Source organism: Mandrillus leucophaeus, unplaced genomic scaffold (genome assembly GCF_000951045.1).
Source record: "Mandrillus leucophaeus isolate KB7577 unplaced genomic scaffold, Mleu.le_1.0 Scaffold170, whole genome shotgun sequence".
Lineage (NCBI taxonomy): Eukaryota > Metazoa > Chordata > Mammalia > Primates > Cercopithecidae > Mandrillus > Mandrillus leucophaeus.
Genome location: NW_012101699.1, coordinates 1297558 through 1313253, shown reverse-complemented (window position 1 = coordinate 1313253; position 15696 = coordinate 1297558). Strand labels below are relative to the sequence as shown.

General features: G+C 49.4%; 1 protein-coding gene across 1 annotated transcript; it reads left to right on the top strand.

The window, feature by feature from the left end:
• The first annotated feature begins 2263 nt into the window (after positions 1–2263).
• On the top strand, positions 2264–14555 carry MAML1 (mastermind-like 1 (Drosophila)). The gene is made up of 4 exons (XM_011976862.1): positions 2264–3673; positions 5806–6045; positions 8444–8540; positions 11182–14555. The coding sequence occupies exons 1-4, from the start codon at positions 2621–2623 to the stop codon at positions 12162–12164; spliced, it is 2373 nt and encodes a 790-aa protein (XP_011832252.1). The 5' UTR covers positions 2264–2620; the 3' UTR covers positions 12165–14555.
• The last annotated feature ends 1141 nt before the right edge of the window (positions 14556–15696 follow it).

The following is a 15696-nucleotide window of genomic DNA, read 5'->3' as shown; positions in this document are numbered from 1 at the left end:
GACCATCCTGGCTAACATGGTGAAACCCCGTCTCTACTAAACATATAAAAAAAAAAAATTAGCCGGGCGTGGTGGCAGGCGCCTGTGGTCCCAGCTACTCGGGAGACTGAGGCAGGAGAATGGTGTGAACCCGGGAGGTGGAGCTTGCAATGAGCCGAGATCGTGCCACTGTACTCCAGCCTGGGCGACAGAGCGAGACTCCATCTCAAAAAAAAAGAAAAAAAAAATACAAAATATTAGCCGGGCGTGGTGGCAGCATCTGTAGTCCCAGCTACTCGGGAGGCTGAGGCAGGAGAATGGCATGAACCCGGGAGGCGGAATTTGCAGCGAGCCCAGGTAGCGCCACTGCACTCCAGCCTGGGCGACAGAGCAAGACACTGTCTCCAAAAAAAAAAAAAGAAAAAAAGAAAATGGTAGAAAAGATGAAAATCAAGGAAATTTTAGCAACTAATTTTTATTTCCTCTGACCATTTAAATGGGTATGAATTTACCTTCCCACAAGGAAAACTTTTCAAATAATGGCTTTTTAAAAGGGTCTGTTTTATGTGCATGGTTCCCTTCCACCCCTAGGTGGCAGCAGAAAGCAGAAGAACCTGCGTGAAAGTAAAGCGAACGTCCTGCAGCTGTGGGGCGGTGTTCCTGAGTTCTGGGATTGTTGCTTACCTCTGCCCTGCAGTTCCATTTGTCAGGCATTCCTGCGATTTTTTTTTTTTCAGACCGACTTAGTTACCCATATATGGATTTTTAAAAATACTGACTTGGCTAGGATTTATAGAGCACTGTGTAGTCAGCTTTAACAGTTAAGAAAAAAGCAAATGTTGATGTGGGGAAAAGAAGAAACACGAACATTAGAATTGGGGATTAGAGGTTGAGAAAATGGTCCTCCCTGGTGTCCAGTGGGTAGTCTGCTGTTGAGAACTGATGCCCGTGGAGTTGCAGGTGGAACACCCAGGCCAGGGCACTTCACCTGGGCTCCTGGGGTTGGTGTGGAGAGTCACGTGGCCCTTCTCTGCAGCCGGAGAAGCTAGCACAGGGGGCTCCCTGTCTCCTCTGAATCCTGTCTAAACATAATAATGAGGGCTATTACTTGGAACATTTTCTAATAACATGCTATAGATGCTTAGAGTTTATGGGAAGGGGGGATGGTACCGGGGGTGGGGGATAAAGGACAAAAACGTAATAAAGTAAACACAGGAAAGGAGCAGCGTGTGTTCAGAGGCTGAGCATAGGCACCTCCTCTGGGCAGTGGAGTTGAGTCCTGACTGCAGCACATGCAGCTGAGGAAGTAGTAGAACGATTCCATCTTCTTTTCCCTTCCCATCCCTTCTGACATGTTCTCATCTTAAAGTCGCTGCCCCTGAACTCCCAGAGTACTTACTGTGTGCTGCTCTCAGTCTGTGGCCATGTCTGTGTATGTCCTGTGTCCTGAAAGCCCACAAGAGGAGGAGCTGCCTAGTTTGTCTTTATGTTCCCCACAGCACTTGTCTCTGGCACAAGGCAGAATCTTAACTTTCGTGGCATGAATCCATCGAGGAGGAAGTGGGAAGCAGAGTCACAGTGTCAGCTAGACATGATTGTGTTCAAGCAAATAGTCCCAATAAGAAGTAGTGAGGGGCCGGCCGGGCACGGTGGCTCACGCCTGTAATCCCAGCACTTTGGGAGGCTGAGGCAGGTGAATCACTTGAGGCCAGGAGTTTGTGACCAGCCTGGCCAACATGGTGAAACCCTGTCCCTACCAAAAAATAACAAAAGTTAGCTGGGCATGGTGGCACACATCTGTAATCCCAGCTACTTTGGAGGTTGAGGCACGAGAATTGATTGAAGCCAGGAGGTGGAGGTTTCTGTGAGCCAAGATTGTACCACCACACTCCACCCAGCCTGGCGGCAGAGCAAGGCTCTATCTAAAAAAAAAAAAGTATATATGTGTGTGTGTGTGTGTGTGTGTGTGTGTGTAATCTCTGGCCTTTTTTCGTTGGCTCCATTCTTGGGCATACCTCCAGATGAGATGGCTGTGGGCAGCCTCATGCCTGTCTCCTGTAGAAAGAGGACTGCAGAAGCACTTTAGCTAGACCTCAGTTCTGACTGGCCAGGTACAGGACCGTCAGGGAAAATGGAGGTGTGTCCCCAGGAGTGGGAGTGTAAACTATGCAAGCAGAACCCACTGGCGAGCATTGCAGGGACGTCAGCCCTTGGCTTGTTACTGTCACAGCAGAGCAAATTCATATGTATCTAAGTCATTCTTTTCAATGTTTTTCAGCATCTTCATGATACAGTTAAGAGGAATCTTGACAGCACCACTTCCCCTCAGAATGGTGATCAACAGAATGGCTACGGGGACCTCTTTCCTGGGCATAAGAAGACTCGCCGGGAGGCCCCTCTGGGAGTTGCCGTCTCTTCCAATGGATTGCCTCCAGCCTCCCCCCTGGGTCAGCCTGACAAGCCTTCTGGAGCAGATGCCCTGCAGTCCAGTGGGAAGCACTCTCTGGGGCTAGACTCTCTCAACAAAAAGTGTCTGGCTGACTCGAGCCTCCACTTGAACGGAGGCAGTAACCCCAGTGAGTCATTTCCTCTGAGCCTGAATAAAGAACTGAAGCAGGAGCCTGTCGAAGACCTGCCTTGCATGATCACTGGGACTGTCGGCTCCATATCGCAAAGCAACCTCATGCCAGACCTCAACCTTAACGAGCAGGAGTGGAAGGAGCTCATCGAGGAGCTGAACAGGTCGGTGCCCGATGAAGACATGAAGGACCTGTTTAATGAGGACTTTGAGGAGAAGAAGGACCCAGAGTCTTCTGGCTCTGCCACACAAACCCCCTTGGCACAGGACATTAATATTAAGACAGAATTCTCTCCAGCAGCCTTTGAGCAAGAACAGTTAGGCTCTCCACAAGTGAGGGCCGGGTCTGCAGGGCAGACCTTTCTGGGGCCTTCCTCTGCCCCTGTGAGTACAGATTCCCCCAGCCTAGGGGGCTCCCAAACCTTATTCCACACCTCTGGTCAGCCCGGGGCGGACAATCCCAGTCCAAACCTGATGCCGGCATCAGCCCAGGCCCAGAACGCACAAAGAGCCCTTGCAAGTGTGGTATTGCCCAGTCAGGGCCCAGGAGGGGCCTCAGAGCTGTCCTCTGCCCACCAGCTCCAGCAGATCGCTGCCAAGCAGAAGCGCGAGCAGATGCTCCAGAACCCACAGCAGGCCACCGCGGCACCAGCCCCGGGCCAGATGTCCACATGGCAGCAGACAGGGCCCTCCCACAGTTCCTTAGATGTCCCTTACCCCATGGAGAAGCCTGCCAGCCCTTCCAGCTACAAGCAAGAGTTCACTAACTCCAAACTGCTCATGATGCCTAGTGTGAATAAGAGTTCCCCTCGGCCCGGAGGCCCCTACCTCCAGCCCAGCCATGTGAACCTGCTGAGTCACCAGCCACCGAGTAACTTGAATCAGAACTCTGTGAATAACCCAGGGTCTGTGCTGGACTACGGCAATACAAAACCCCTTTCTCATTACAAAGCGGACTGTGGGCAAGGCAGCCCGGGGTCTGGCCAGAGCAAGCCAGCCTTGATGGCTTATCTTCCCCAGCAGCTGTCCCATCTGAGTCATGAGCAGAACTCACTGTTTCTGATGAAGCCAAAGCCAGGAAATATGCCTTTCCGATCACTCGTTCCACCTGGCCAGGTAAGTGTGAGCCTTCGCTTTCTGTTCCTCTGCTGCAGGTGCTTCAGTGAGGTTACTCGCTACTTTGGATGTTAATTGGGTCCGAGGTAGTTGTGGGAAGAGGGAGGAGGGAATAGCTGCTGTCATCCTTTGCTTCTCTTGGGAGTGGAAATTTATAAAATAAACCAGGGTTGGTTCTTAATAAAAAATAGGGTAAAGTTCCCTAGCATAGCTGGATTTTTAACTACACAAAGGTTTGAGGAATCACCTGCATTGAGTCCAGTGTCTGTTTCATGCCATAGGATTTAAATTAAGTAATTTGTGGCTGTGCTTTGCAGATAAAGATTACATTTAACATGCTTCTTAGAGGCCTGGCTTTTTTTTTTTTTTTTTTTTTAAACTACCTTTCAGATCTCCATGTACAAAATTCCCTAATTTTTGGTAAGCTTATAACATTTTAGGCACGTGCTGCTTCCCAGCACAGCTCAGCTCTGTGGTTACTTCATCATGGTTCTAAAGCCTGGTAGCATCAAATGGAAAATGGCCCTTTGGGTTGTTTCCTGTTTTCTACTACTGCAGATAAGCCTGCAGTGAACACCTTTGTGAATTTGTAATACATGCTGAAATTTTGCGAATTAAAAAGCCCAGTGCTAGTAATATCATGAGGACATAGACACACTCCTGTACTGATGAGAGTGTGTAAATGAGCTCACTGCTTTTGGGAAGTCATTTGACATTACATATTTTTCACATGCTGTAAAATGTTCATATGCATTGACACTATATACCTTACAAGTTGATCTAAAGAAATAATCCAAAATAAAAGAAAAAGTTATATCCAAGATATTCATTGTGTGGTTATTTCCAATAGCCAAAAACTGTAAGCAGTTTAAGCATCTCCCAATGCTGATAATTCCACTTATTTCAGCCAGTAAGATGTCTCACGCCATTAAACGCCTGAAGAAAGACGGCTGCGCAGTGAGGGTGCTTGTCATTTGGGTACCGGCACTTTGCTCCTTACGAAGCTCTCTCAGTAGTTCTTAAGCTTCTGGTGACTAGAGTGAAGAAATTATACCACAGAATCTTAGAATGAATAACTAGAAAGGAGCACAACAAGTTTAACTGGTTTAAATAATGATTGCTTTTTGCCTATCTTCTGCTAAGTTTTCCCCTTTTCTTCTAAATGTCAGTAATGATGGGATAGTATTGTGGTAGCCTTTGACATGACTCTCACCTTTGGTCTGTGTACTGACAGAATGTCTGTTAAAGTTCTCATTGATACTCAGTATTTTTTGAGGATGGGTATTTGACAAAAGCTAAGCAGTCTCTTCCAGTAAAATGCTTGTACAGATGGACAGTTTCAGGTCGTTCAGAGATAGCTCCAAATCTAAGGTTTATGCACATGGGGCAGAGTGGTCTCCATTGACCAAAGCCCCCTTCAAAGTATTCTTCCCCTAGGCCAGGCGTGGTGGCTCACACCTGTAATCATAGCACTTTGAGAGGCCGAGGTGGGCAGATCACCTGAGGTCAGAAGTTCGAGACCAGCCTGACCAACATGGAGAAACCCCATCTCTACTAAGCATACGAAATTAGCCGGGCATGGTGGTGCATGCCTGTAATCCCAGCTACTCAGGAGGCTGAGGCAGGGGAATCGCTTGAATTTGGGAGGTAGAGGTTGCGGGGAGGCAGAGGTTGCGGTGAGCCGAGATCGCGCCATTGCAGTCCAGCCTGGGCAATAAGAGTGAAACTCCGTCTCAAAGGAAAAAAAAAAGTATTCTTCCCCTCTTGGCCCCCTCTGCACTCAGATGTCCTGATGAGGGAGCATTTATAAGCCTTGATTGCTTACTGGAACTATCGTGTGCAAATATGAAAGCTTACATATGCTTAATGTAAAACCATACCTTTGTCACTGGTGAGTCACTGGGAGCAAAATTTACACGTGTGGAGTAATTGTTGGTTGCTGGGTTCCTGTATGCTCAGATGTCATCACTTTTGGTCTGTGCCCCAGCCCTATGGGATGGTTGTTGGAGGTCAGAAGGGAAGCAGAGACTTGGCTTCAAGAGAGTGAACCTTGAATGAGACTCTCACTGGATGGAGCTTATTTGGTCGGATCAGAGCTTAGAGACTTCACAGTCCTCTATCTGTGTTGACAGGAGCAGAACCCTTCCAGTGTCCCGGTGCCAGCCCAGGCTGCCAGTGTTGGGACCCAGCCGCCTGCCGTGTCCGTGGCCAGCTCCCACAGCAGCTCCCCCTATCTCAGCAGCCAGCAACAGGCCGCTGTAATGAAGCAGCATCAGTTGCTTTTGGACCAGCAGAAACAAAGGGAGCAGCAGCAAAAGCATTTACAGCAACAGCAGTTCCTTCAGAGGCAACAGCACCTTCTGGCAGAACAGGTAAAAAGAAAGGTGGAAGGAAACCACCACTTCCCACCTTTGCCTGCACCCTGAGTCACTGCTGCAGTCACACCTTCTGCTCGTGTGTGTGGATTTGCACTGACTTTCTTGCCTGTCGTTAGAGTGCTTTGCCTTTTAAAAACCCCTTTCCAGGAATGTGGCATTTCTCAGACGGGGGTAGTCTTATGTCAGAAGCTGCTGTGTGTCACTTAGTGGAGAGTACTCAAGGCAGACTCTGGGGCTAAAACTGTTTGTGGAAGGGACATTTTCCCATGTTTCTGGTCAGCAGCTTCCAAGCCACTGAGCTCACGTGTCTGTCAGTCCACTATGGGGTCAGCTTTGCTGCCCTTACAGAGCCTGTTATAATCCAGAACGAGAAGAGGGAAGTGAAGTTATCCCTGAAGGGCACACAGTTCACTCGCTTGGTTACCAAGTGTAGTGTGCAGGCACTAAGGGTTGCGAGTGCGAGTGCAAGTTGTTTTTTTTTTTTTTGAGACAGAGTTTTGCTCTGTCATCCAGGCTGGACTGCGGTGGCGCGATCTCAGCTCACTGCAACCTCCACCTTGGGGTTCATGCAATTCTCCTGCCGCAGCCTCCCAAGTAGCTGGGACTACAGGTGAGAACCACCCTGCCTGGCTAATTTTTGTGTTTTTAGTAGAGATGGGGTTTCACCATGTTGGCCAGGCTGGTCTTAAACTCCTGACCTCAAGTGATTCACCCATCTTGGCCTCCCAAAGTGCTGAGATTGCAGGCGTGAGCCACCGCGCCCGGCCTTAAATTACATCTTTAAGACATAAGAACTGGCTCCAGATAGTGAAGTTCATTGAGGACAATCATTGCCTCAGTTCTGCCTTTAAAAAAAGCAGCTTTATTGCAATGTAATTCACACAACATATACTTCACCCACTTAAGTGAACAATTTAGTCATTTTTAGTATATCACAGAGCTGTGCAGCCATTACCACAATCCCTTTTAGAAAACATTTTCGTTACCCTAAAACAAATCCCATACCCATGAGCAGCCATTCTCCCAGCCACCCAGCCCCTCCAGCTCCTGAGCCACTTTCTGTCTCTGTAACTGTCTGCTCTGGGCCGGGCGCGGGGGCTCACGCCTGTAATCCCAGCACTTTGGGAGGCCGAGGCGGGCGGATCACGAGGTCAGGAGATGGAGACCATCCTGGCTAACATGGTGAAACCCCGTCTCTACTAAAAATACAAAAAAATTAGCCGGGCGTGGCCGCGGGCACCTGTAGTCCCAGCTACTCGGGAGGCTGAGGCAGGAGAATGGCGTGAACCCGGGAGGCGGAGCTTGCAGTGAGCCGAGATCGCGCCACTGTACTCCAGCCTGGGCGACAGAGCGAGACTCCGCCTCGAAAAAAAAAAAAAAAATTTGTTCTGGACATTTTATATTTATGTTATGTCATTTTCAATCATGTACTATGTAACAGCAATTCATTCCTCTTGATAATTAAATATTCCATTGTATGGATTTTTTGTTTGTTAGTTTGCCCTTTGTTTGTTTGTTTTTGAGACGGAGTCTCACTGTCGCCCAGGCTGAAGTGCAGTGATGTGAACTTGGCTCACTGCAAGCTCCGCCTCCTGGGTTCACACCATTTTCCAGCCTCAGCCTCCCAAGTTGCTGGGACTACAGGCACCCACCACCATGCCCGGCTAATTTTTTGTATTTTTTTAGTAGAGACGGGGTTTTACTGTGTTAGCCAGGATGGTCTCGATCTCCTGACCTCATGATCTGCCTGCCTCGGCCTGCCAAAGTGCTGGGATTACAGGTGTGAGTCACCGCACCCAGCCGGATATGTTACATTTTATTCATTCATCTGTTGATGAACATTTGGGTTTCTTGTTTGGGCTGTTAATGAGTATTGCTGCTGTGAACATTCATGTACAAGTTTTCATATAGACATCTGTTTTCATTTTTCTTGGGTAGATACCTGGGAGTGGAATTGCTGGATCACATGGTAATTTTTATGTTTAACCTTTGGAGGAACTGTCAGACTGTTTCCCACAGGCTGTCTCATTTTACATTCTCACCAGCAGTGTATGAGGGTGCTGGTTTCTCTACATCCTCACCAGCCGCTTGTTATCAACTGACTTTGATTCTGGCCATCCTAGTGGGATCTCATGGTAGCTGTGATTTGCATTTTCCTAATTGGCTGTCCATTTTTTAAAAACAGATATACCTACCTTTAAAAAAAGTCATTGCTTCCTAGATCTGTTTCATACTATTTAAAAACCCCAAAATGAAATCAGCACTATTTCCACAGGAGCCCATTTGTGAGTAACAAACTTGGATAAGTTACTCTTCTCTGACCTCCCTCACTCCATGTGTTTTGGATTTTGTTATATGTTGGTTTTATTTTGTGGTTCTTGGCATTTTCTAGGAGAAGCAACAGTTTCAGCGCCATCTGACCCGCCCACCACCCCAGTACCAAGACCCAACACAAGGCAGCTTCCCACAGCAGGTTGGACAGTTCACAGGTAGGGGGTGTCTGCGTGAGGAGCAGGGACAGGGGAGGCCGCTGCTTGGTGCTAGTTGAATCCCTGCTGTCTGGCCAGCTCTATGCCTTGACTTCATCAAACGCATGCATTGTCATCATATACACCTCAGTTTGCCTAAGGGGCTTGGTTTTCTAGTTACTGCACGGCATCAGGAGAAGAGGGCACAGAGGCAAACCACTAGAACTACCTTTGCTAGGTCCCTGGCTGTACAGTTTTCTGAAGCAAAATCATTTCTAGCTGGAGGACATCTTATCAACAGGAAATAGCTTCTGTAATTCTTAAGAAAGTTCTTTGCTTCTGCTTTTATCTGTTCAAAAAATTGACTCTCCTATCTTCCAGATAAGGACTTAATGCACTTGCGTGGCCTTTGGCTTCTTTCTCTCCTCCTATCTGCTCACTGAGTATCACAGATGGCAGCATCACTAGTGGACAGTCAGCCAGAAAAGGGCAGGAAGCACACTTGAGTCTAGCTGTCGCCTCTGAGATGTGCCAGGGAACTTCATAGGCCATCCCTCCAGAAATGCCCAGAGATTTCAGGGAATGGATACAGTAAGTTCTGGTCTGCCCGCCCTCCTAGCTCCTCTTGGAATGTCCTAGAAACCTCTGGTTTTCCTTATTTGGGATCTTGCTACAAAGGGTCCCAGAGAGACTGACCACAGCTGTGTGTCCTGGAGGAGACCGGGTACGCTTTCATGTTTGTGCTATCTGGGGTCAACATGGGGTTGAAATCTGCAGGCATCTCAGAAGCATGGGCCTGACCTGTGTTTTCTGCCTTCAAACCCATCTGACATTTTGTGGATTATTGATGGGAATGAAATAGCCTGTTTCAGCTCTCCTCTTTTCCTCAATCCAATTTTGTTGTTGTTGTTTTGAGACAGTCTTGGTCTGTCACCCAGGCTGTAGTGCGTGGCAAGATCTTGGCTCACTGCAACCTCCACCTCCTAGGTTCAAGCAATTCTCCTGCCTCAGCCTCTCAAGTAGCTGGGATTACAGGTGCCTGCCACCACACCCGGCTAATTTTTGTGTTTTTAGTAGAGACGGGGTTTCACCATGTTGGCCAGGCTGGCCTTGTACACCTGACCTCGTGATCCGCTGGCCTCAGCCTCCCACAGTGTTGGGATTACAGGCGTGAGCCGCCGTGCCCGGCCCCAATTTTTATTATATAGTTGCTAGTAGAGAGGAAGAAGAAAAAAGCACTGAGTTACGGCCAATCCCTGAACAATGACTCTCCTACCCACAAAACCTATTTCAGTTAATGGTGTTGCCATATGTCTATTGCTTAAGCCAGGAGGCCTAGACAGCAGTTCCCTGAGCACAGGGGTGCTTTCTGTTCCATCCTCTGCTATCTCTCCAGCACAGCACCTGCCACAGAGTGGGTACTCAGTGAAGATCTGGTAATTTCCTGTGACTTCTCCCTCCCTTGGCCATCTTGTCATTTCATAGTATAAATCGTGTGACATAAGATGGTATATTGTCTGGTGAGATGTTGTCACACAGTCCTGCGCCTCCACCCCCCATTCCCACATAGTCTGCCCCCCCTCATCTCCATGACTGAACAGCCTCTTCCCAGCATGGTCTCAGCCGCACTCTCAGTCCAGCCACTCTTGGGCTTTACAACGCCATTCTTTTTTTGTCTGTTTGTTTGGAGACAGAGTCTTGCTTTCGCCCAGGCTGGGGTGCAGAGGCGTGATCTCGGCTCATTGCTGCCTCCGCCTCCGGGGCTCAAGCAGTTCTCCTGCCTCAGCCTCCCGAGTAGCTGGGGGCGTGCGCCACCACACCCAGCTAATTTTTGTATTTTTAGTGGAGGCAGGGTTTCACCATGTTTGGGGCAGTATGGTCTTGATCTCCTGACCTCGTGATTCTCCTGTCTCGGCCTCCCAAAGTACTGGGATTACAGGCATGAGCCACCGTGCCCAGCCACAACCCTGTTATTCATACGCCATCCACAGCTCTTCCCTATCTGGCCGGAACTAGCTCTTCCGTTTTATATGTAATCAGCTGGCCACTATCTCCATACCCTGGCCACGGCCAGCCTCTGAAAGTTTCCCACCCAGATGCCTTTTTCTGACTCTGCGTTTGCACACACTTGCCTGGAATGCTCTTTTTCCCCAAACTGTTAAATTGCTAAATTTGTGTGATTGTAAACCCAGTGGATTCATCACCGTCTCTCTGAGCCTTCCCCAAGGCTTCCCAGATGTCAGGGCTTCTGGCCTGCACCCTGCAGCCTGCTGGCCAGGTGTGCCCCATCACACCCCATCATGCCATGTGCTAACTTTGCCTCCCAGAGGTGGATCTTGCGTTGGGCCCACCTCAGAGGCCCCAGTGCCCACCACAGGGTCCCCACAGAGCAGAAATTTGGTGGGTGCTTGAAAGTTAAATGAAGCAGGTCACTGGTTTTCTCTCCCCTGGGGCTTTGCCCTTCCTCTGTGCCTTTCTGAACCCCATCATTGTTTCAGAGACCAGTCCTCCATTCCACCTGTGGGAGGCTTTCTGCCCCGTGGTCCCCAGGGCCCTCTTCCCAGTGTGCTGTGAACATGAGACTTCTGGTGCTGCGGCTCAGGTCTCAGAGGGGCCCCGTGGTGGTCCACTCCTGACTGCCAGACTCTTCTCTGTCTTGTAGGGTCCTCTGCTGCCGTGCCCGGCATGAACACCTTGGGTCCATCCAACTCCAGCTGTCCTCGAGTGTTCCCTCAGGCTGGGAATCTGATGCAGATGGGCCCTGGACATGCTTCAGTTTCCTCTCTCCCTGCAAACTCAGGCCAACAGGACCGGGGTGTGGCTCAGTTCCCTGGCTCCCAAAACATGCCTCAGAGCAGCCTCTATGGCATGGCTTCTGGCATAACCCAGATAGTTGCCCAGCCCCCGCCACAGGCCACCAATGGACATGCCCACATTCCACGGCAGACCGGCGTGGGCCAGAACACCTCCGTCTCAGCTGCCTATGGGCAGAACTCTCTGGGAAGCTCTGGCCTCTCCCAGCAGCACAATAAGGGGACCCTGAACCCTGGCTTAACAAAGCCGCCGGTCCCAAGGGTGTCACCAGCCATGGGAGGCCAGAATTCCTCCTGGCAGCATCAGGGAATGCCGACCCTGAGTGGCCAGACCCCGGGGAACAGCAACGTGAGTCCCTTCACTGCAGCCTCCAGTTTCCACATGCAGCAGCAGGCCCACCTGAAAATGTCTAGCCCGCAGTTCTCCCAGGCAGTGCCCAACAGGCCCATGGCTCCCATGAGCTCAGCAGCTGCAGTGGGGTCCTTGCTGCCCCCAGTGAGTGCACAGCAGAGGACCAGCGCCCCTGCCCCAGCACCACCCCCAACGGCCCCTCAGCAGGGCTTGCCTGGCCTGAGTCCAGCAGGGCCTGAGCTGGGGGCCTTCAGCCAGAGCCCTGCCTCACAGATGGGCGGCCGGGCAGGGCTGCACTGTACCCAGGCCTACCCTGTGCGGACCGCGGGCCAGGAGCTGCCTTTTGCCTACAGCGGGCAGCCAGGTGGCAGTGGGCTCTCTAGTGTGGCTGGACACACCGACCTGATCGACTCCCTGCTGAAGAACAGGACTTCAGAGGAGTGGATGAATGATTTGGACGACCTGTTAGGGTCTCAGTAATGGAAGGATTTGTAGTGTTTTTAGTGTTCATTCATCCTATATTTTTCTTCTCAGATTCAAAGAAAGAGCAACTACTTTGGACCAAAAGCCCATGGCCTGGGGAGCTGGGCAGTAGAGCCCAAGCTCCAGGTGAGGCCTGGCCCTGGGCAGGGTCCGTGGCTGCGCCCCTCAGGCCAGCACTTGCGGTCCATTGGGCTGGCCCCAGCCCATCTGCTGGCATCAGTACCTGGTGTTGGGACAGCAGGATAGGGTTCTAAAGGTGGTTTTCTATCCAAATGACCAAAAAACCAACAGTAACAACAGTGAAACCCCACGATATCAGGCTTATAAAAATCTGTGCCATCATGGTGATTTTATCCAAGATTTCTCCACTTACCCCAGTGTTAGGGACAAGTTTTTGTTGAAACTTTATATAGCAGAATTATTTGCAATTTGTAGCATAGAAAAGATTTTTAAATTTTTTTACAAAAGGTTTTTAAACAGATTAGGATAGGTGATGGTTTAAATCAATTAAGTGGCATTGGAAACCTAGGGTTTCCTTTTGATTAAGAGCCTTTTTTGTTTCTGCTCTTTGTCAGCTTTCAGGGGAGAAGGAGGCCACTGGAAAATTATTTCCCTAAGTGCAGGCTATTGACTGCGTATGCCAAAAAGGGACAGGAGGCATGGAATAGCAGGTCGGGTGACACAGGTAGGGTCTTCCTAGCAGCTCCTCCTCCCTCCCAAGGCCCCCTGGAATCCCTTCCTCCCACGTCCTGGCAGCAGGACCCAGGCTACATATGCAAGGGAGAGATGTGGGGGTCCTGTGTCCTGGAGTATTACGTCTCCCCACCTTCTGCAGTTTCTCTGAACGTGTATGTTGCCCATGGTGGGAGCTGGTCACTGTGCAGTTGTGCACCGATGTCTTTGCTTTACCCGTGGCCTTTCTGTCTGCCTCTCCTTCCTCTCTGCAGCCCAAATGGAAAACAATTATTTACTCCACTGGAGGGGGAAAGCAAGAGTGTTAGAATTCCTAAGGGAACCCTGGCATAAAGGTTTTGGGGAAGGAGGCCGCAGGCCGGCCCAGAGGAAGCAATTCCACTTTGTTTGACAACTTCTGCCACTCCCATGTCAGATGACTTGCACTTTTTAAAGAGATTGCTTTATAACACTAAGACATCCTTTCTAAAGATTCAAGTGGACTTGACTAAGCTGAGGGTTCACAAAATAGAATATGACATGTGAGCTGGTTTTGGAAAACGAAGATGGAGAGAGCACGTCCCCGTGACGAAAGTGGTAAGCACAGGGTGAGACCCTTTCACACAGAATGGTGGAGAGAAAAGAGAATGCTGAAAAGTGGCTTAGATACAGAGTGTTCGATGGAGAAACTGCAACCCCGTTTTTATTTCCCTGGAGTCTCCAAATGGATCATTCAGGAGTACTATGTGAAGAATTGAGCCAAGGAAAATATTCATGCAACCAGCCTGAGTCGCGGTGAGGGAACGAGAGGTTGTACACACATTGGTAGTTATTTTGCACCAGCAGTGCCTTTCTCACTGGGGGTACTTGGACCCTCAGATCTTTTTTTCTAATAGCCATTTGCCACCCCAGGTGGTATGTCGGCCATTTCTCCTTAAAACACCTTCCCTACCTTTTCCATGTACTCAGTTTAGCTCTCAAAGAAGGGGTAAATCATAAAGCCAGTGAAAATTCCACCCTCTGAGCGAGTTCCCCAATCTGAAGGGGAAGAGGGTGACCTCAGCGGCTTTTCTCCCAAAAATTGGCTGAAGGCTGGTTGTGGATCCTTGTTCCTCTCTTGACCCCATCTGGCTGCTGCCCCGTCTCCCACCCCTGTCCCCAGGGCTTACTGGCCCTGCACTCTGCCTTAGTCCTGGGGCCGGCGACACAGTGGGCTCCTCACTTGCTGCAGTGTCATAGCAATAAAATGTGATTCTTGGGGTCCCCCCAGGGAGCTGCCCATGGCTTTATTTATGAATCTGGTTTTCGGGAGTCAGGGGAGGAGATGACTTTGCTTCTGTGCACAGCCCCGTCTTCCAGGAGCCACGACTCAGAAGAAAAGGGTGCTCAGACTTTTGTTATACACATTTGCTTTGTGTAAATAAATGTTTACAATTTTATATGAAAGATGGAATAAGCGCTAGAGCTTCCAACTGTATATTTTTTACTTTTATAGATTTTAAAACTATGGTCCTTTATATGTGTGTGTTGGGGGCTACGATGAGTTTCATGGCAAACGGTTGGCATTGTTAACTTTTTATTGTCATCAAAAGTGCATAAAAGTCCTATTAATCCCCATATTGTTCTACTGCCCTTAACTCTGGTATACACCAAAAAGAAATCTTTACTTTCCTTGTTTTATCATTATAAAAATAAAGTATTTTGCTAGTATGGAAACAACCTTTGTATTTGACGTCACCTGGGGTCTGCTGGCAGAAGTTTGGGGATTGGTTTTCTTTTGTAATTTAGCTGCTTGCTTTTCTTGTTTTTTTATTATTATTTTTATTTTTAAAGAACTGCCCGTTGAGTCATAGATTTAGCTGCTTTCTTATTGCACATTGTTGGGTGGGAGTTGGTTTGATTGAAGCCTCAGAGGAGCTTCTGTTATCTGCTGATAGATACTAAATTAGAGCGAGCATCACCCTGAGAAAGCAGCCTGTGCCCTGGGACTCCACGGGCGTCCATGCAGCTGACGGAGGGGAGCTGGACCGGATGGCTCTGCTGTCTTAGCTGCTGGGTGCTTCTCGTGCTTCATGTAGAACCGTTAGGTTTGCCCCTGAGTCTGTTTGCTGCATGCCCTATTTGGTTTCTCTTCAGCATAGAGCTTGGTTTTCGCCTTTTTTAATTGTAAGAACGGTGAGCTGTGGCATGGCACACTGAAAGGGGACCAGATGATGCAGCCTGGACTGAAAGGGTGAATGAGGCCCCTCACCTCAGAACTCTCCCTGCTCTGCTTTGCTGGGAGCAGGAAGCAGGGCAGCCTGGGAGAAGCTGGAGTTCCTCAAAGGGCAGAGAAGAACGGCCTTCAGGAGACCACAGCGAGGAGACATGCCACGATAGACTCAGAAAGCTAGATTACGCTAATAAAAAGGGGAAAGACATCTGTGACACACAGGAAACAGTGTTCGTGGCCTTGCCATAGAAGGCACAGTAGAGGAGGAAAACTCTGGAGACTCCCTGTGAATTCTTGGCTAAGAATGCACGTTATGTGCGGTGATCCAGAAACGCAAATGAGAACAGAAGTGAGTGGCTCTGCCTGTGAGATGCACAGTGCTGAGCGGCGCCTGGTGCTGGCTACAGTATGGGAGGCTGGCTGCTGTATGATTTTTTGTGGGAAGAAATTTTGTAGACATTATCAAGCTCCTTAAAATGTTCGTGCTGTGTCTGCCTGGGCAGTTGCAATTCTGAGAAGCCATCCTTGAAAATGACTCTGGGTACAGAAAAAGGTACAGCCAGTGGCGTTCTTAGTATTGCTGTTTACAATCGCAGAAACTTACGAGACGCCGAACTGCTGCCCTAGGGGGTTGGTTAAGCAAAC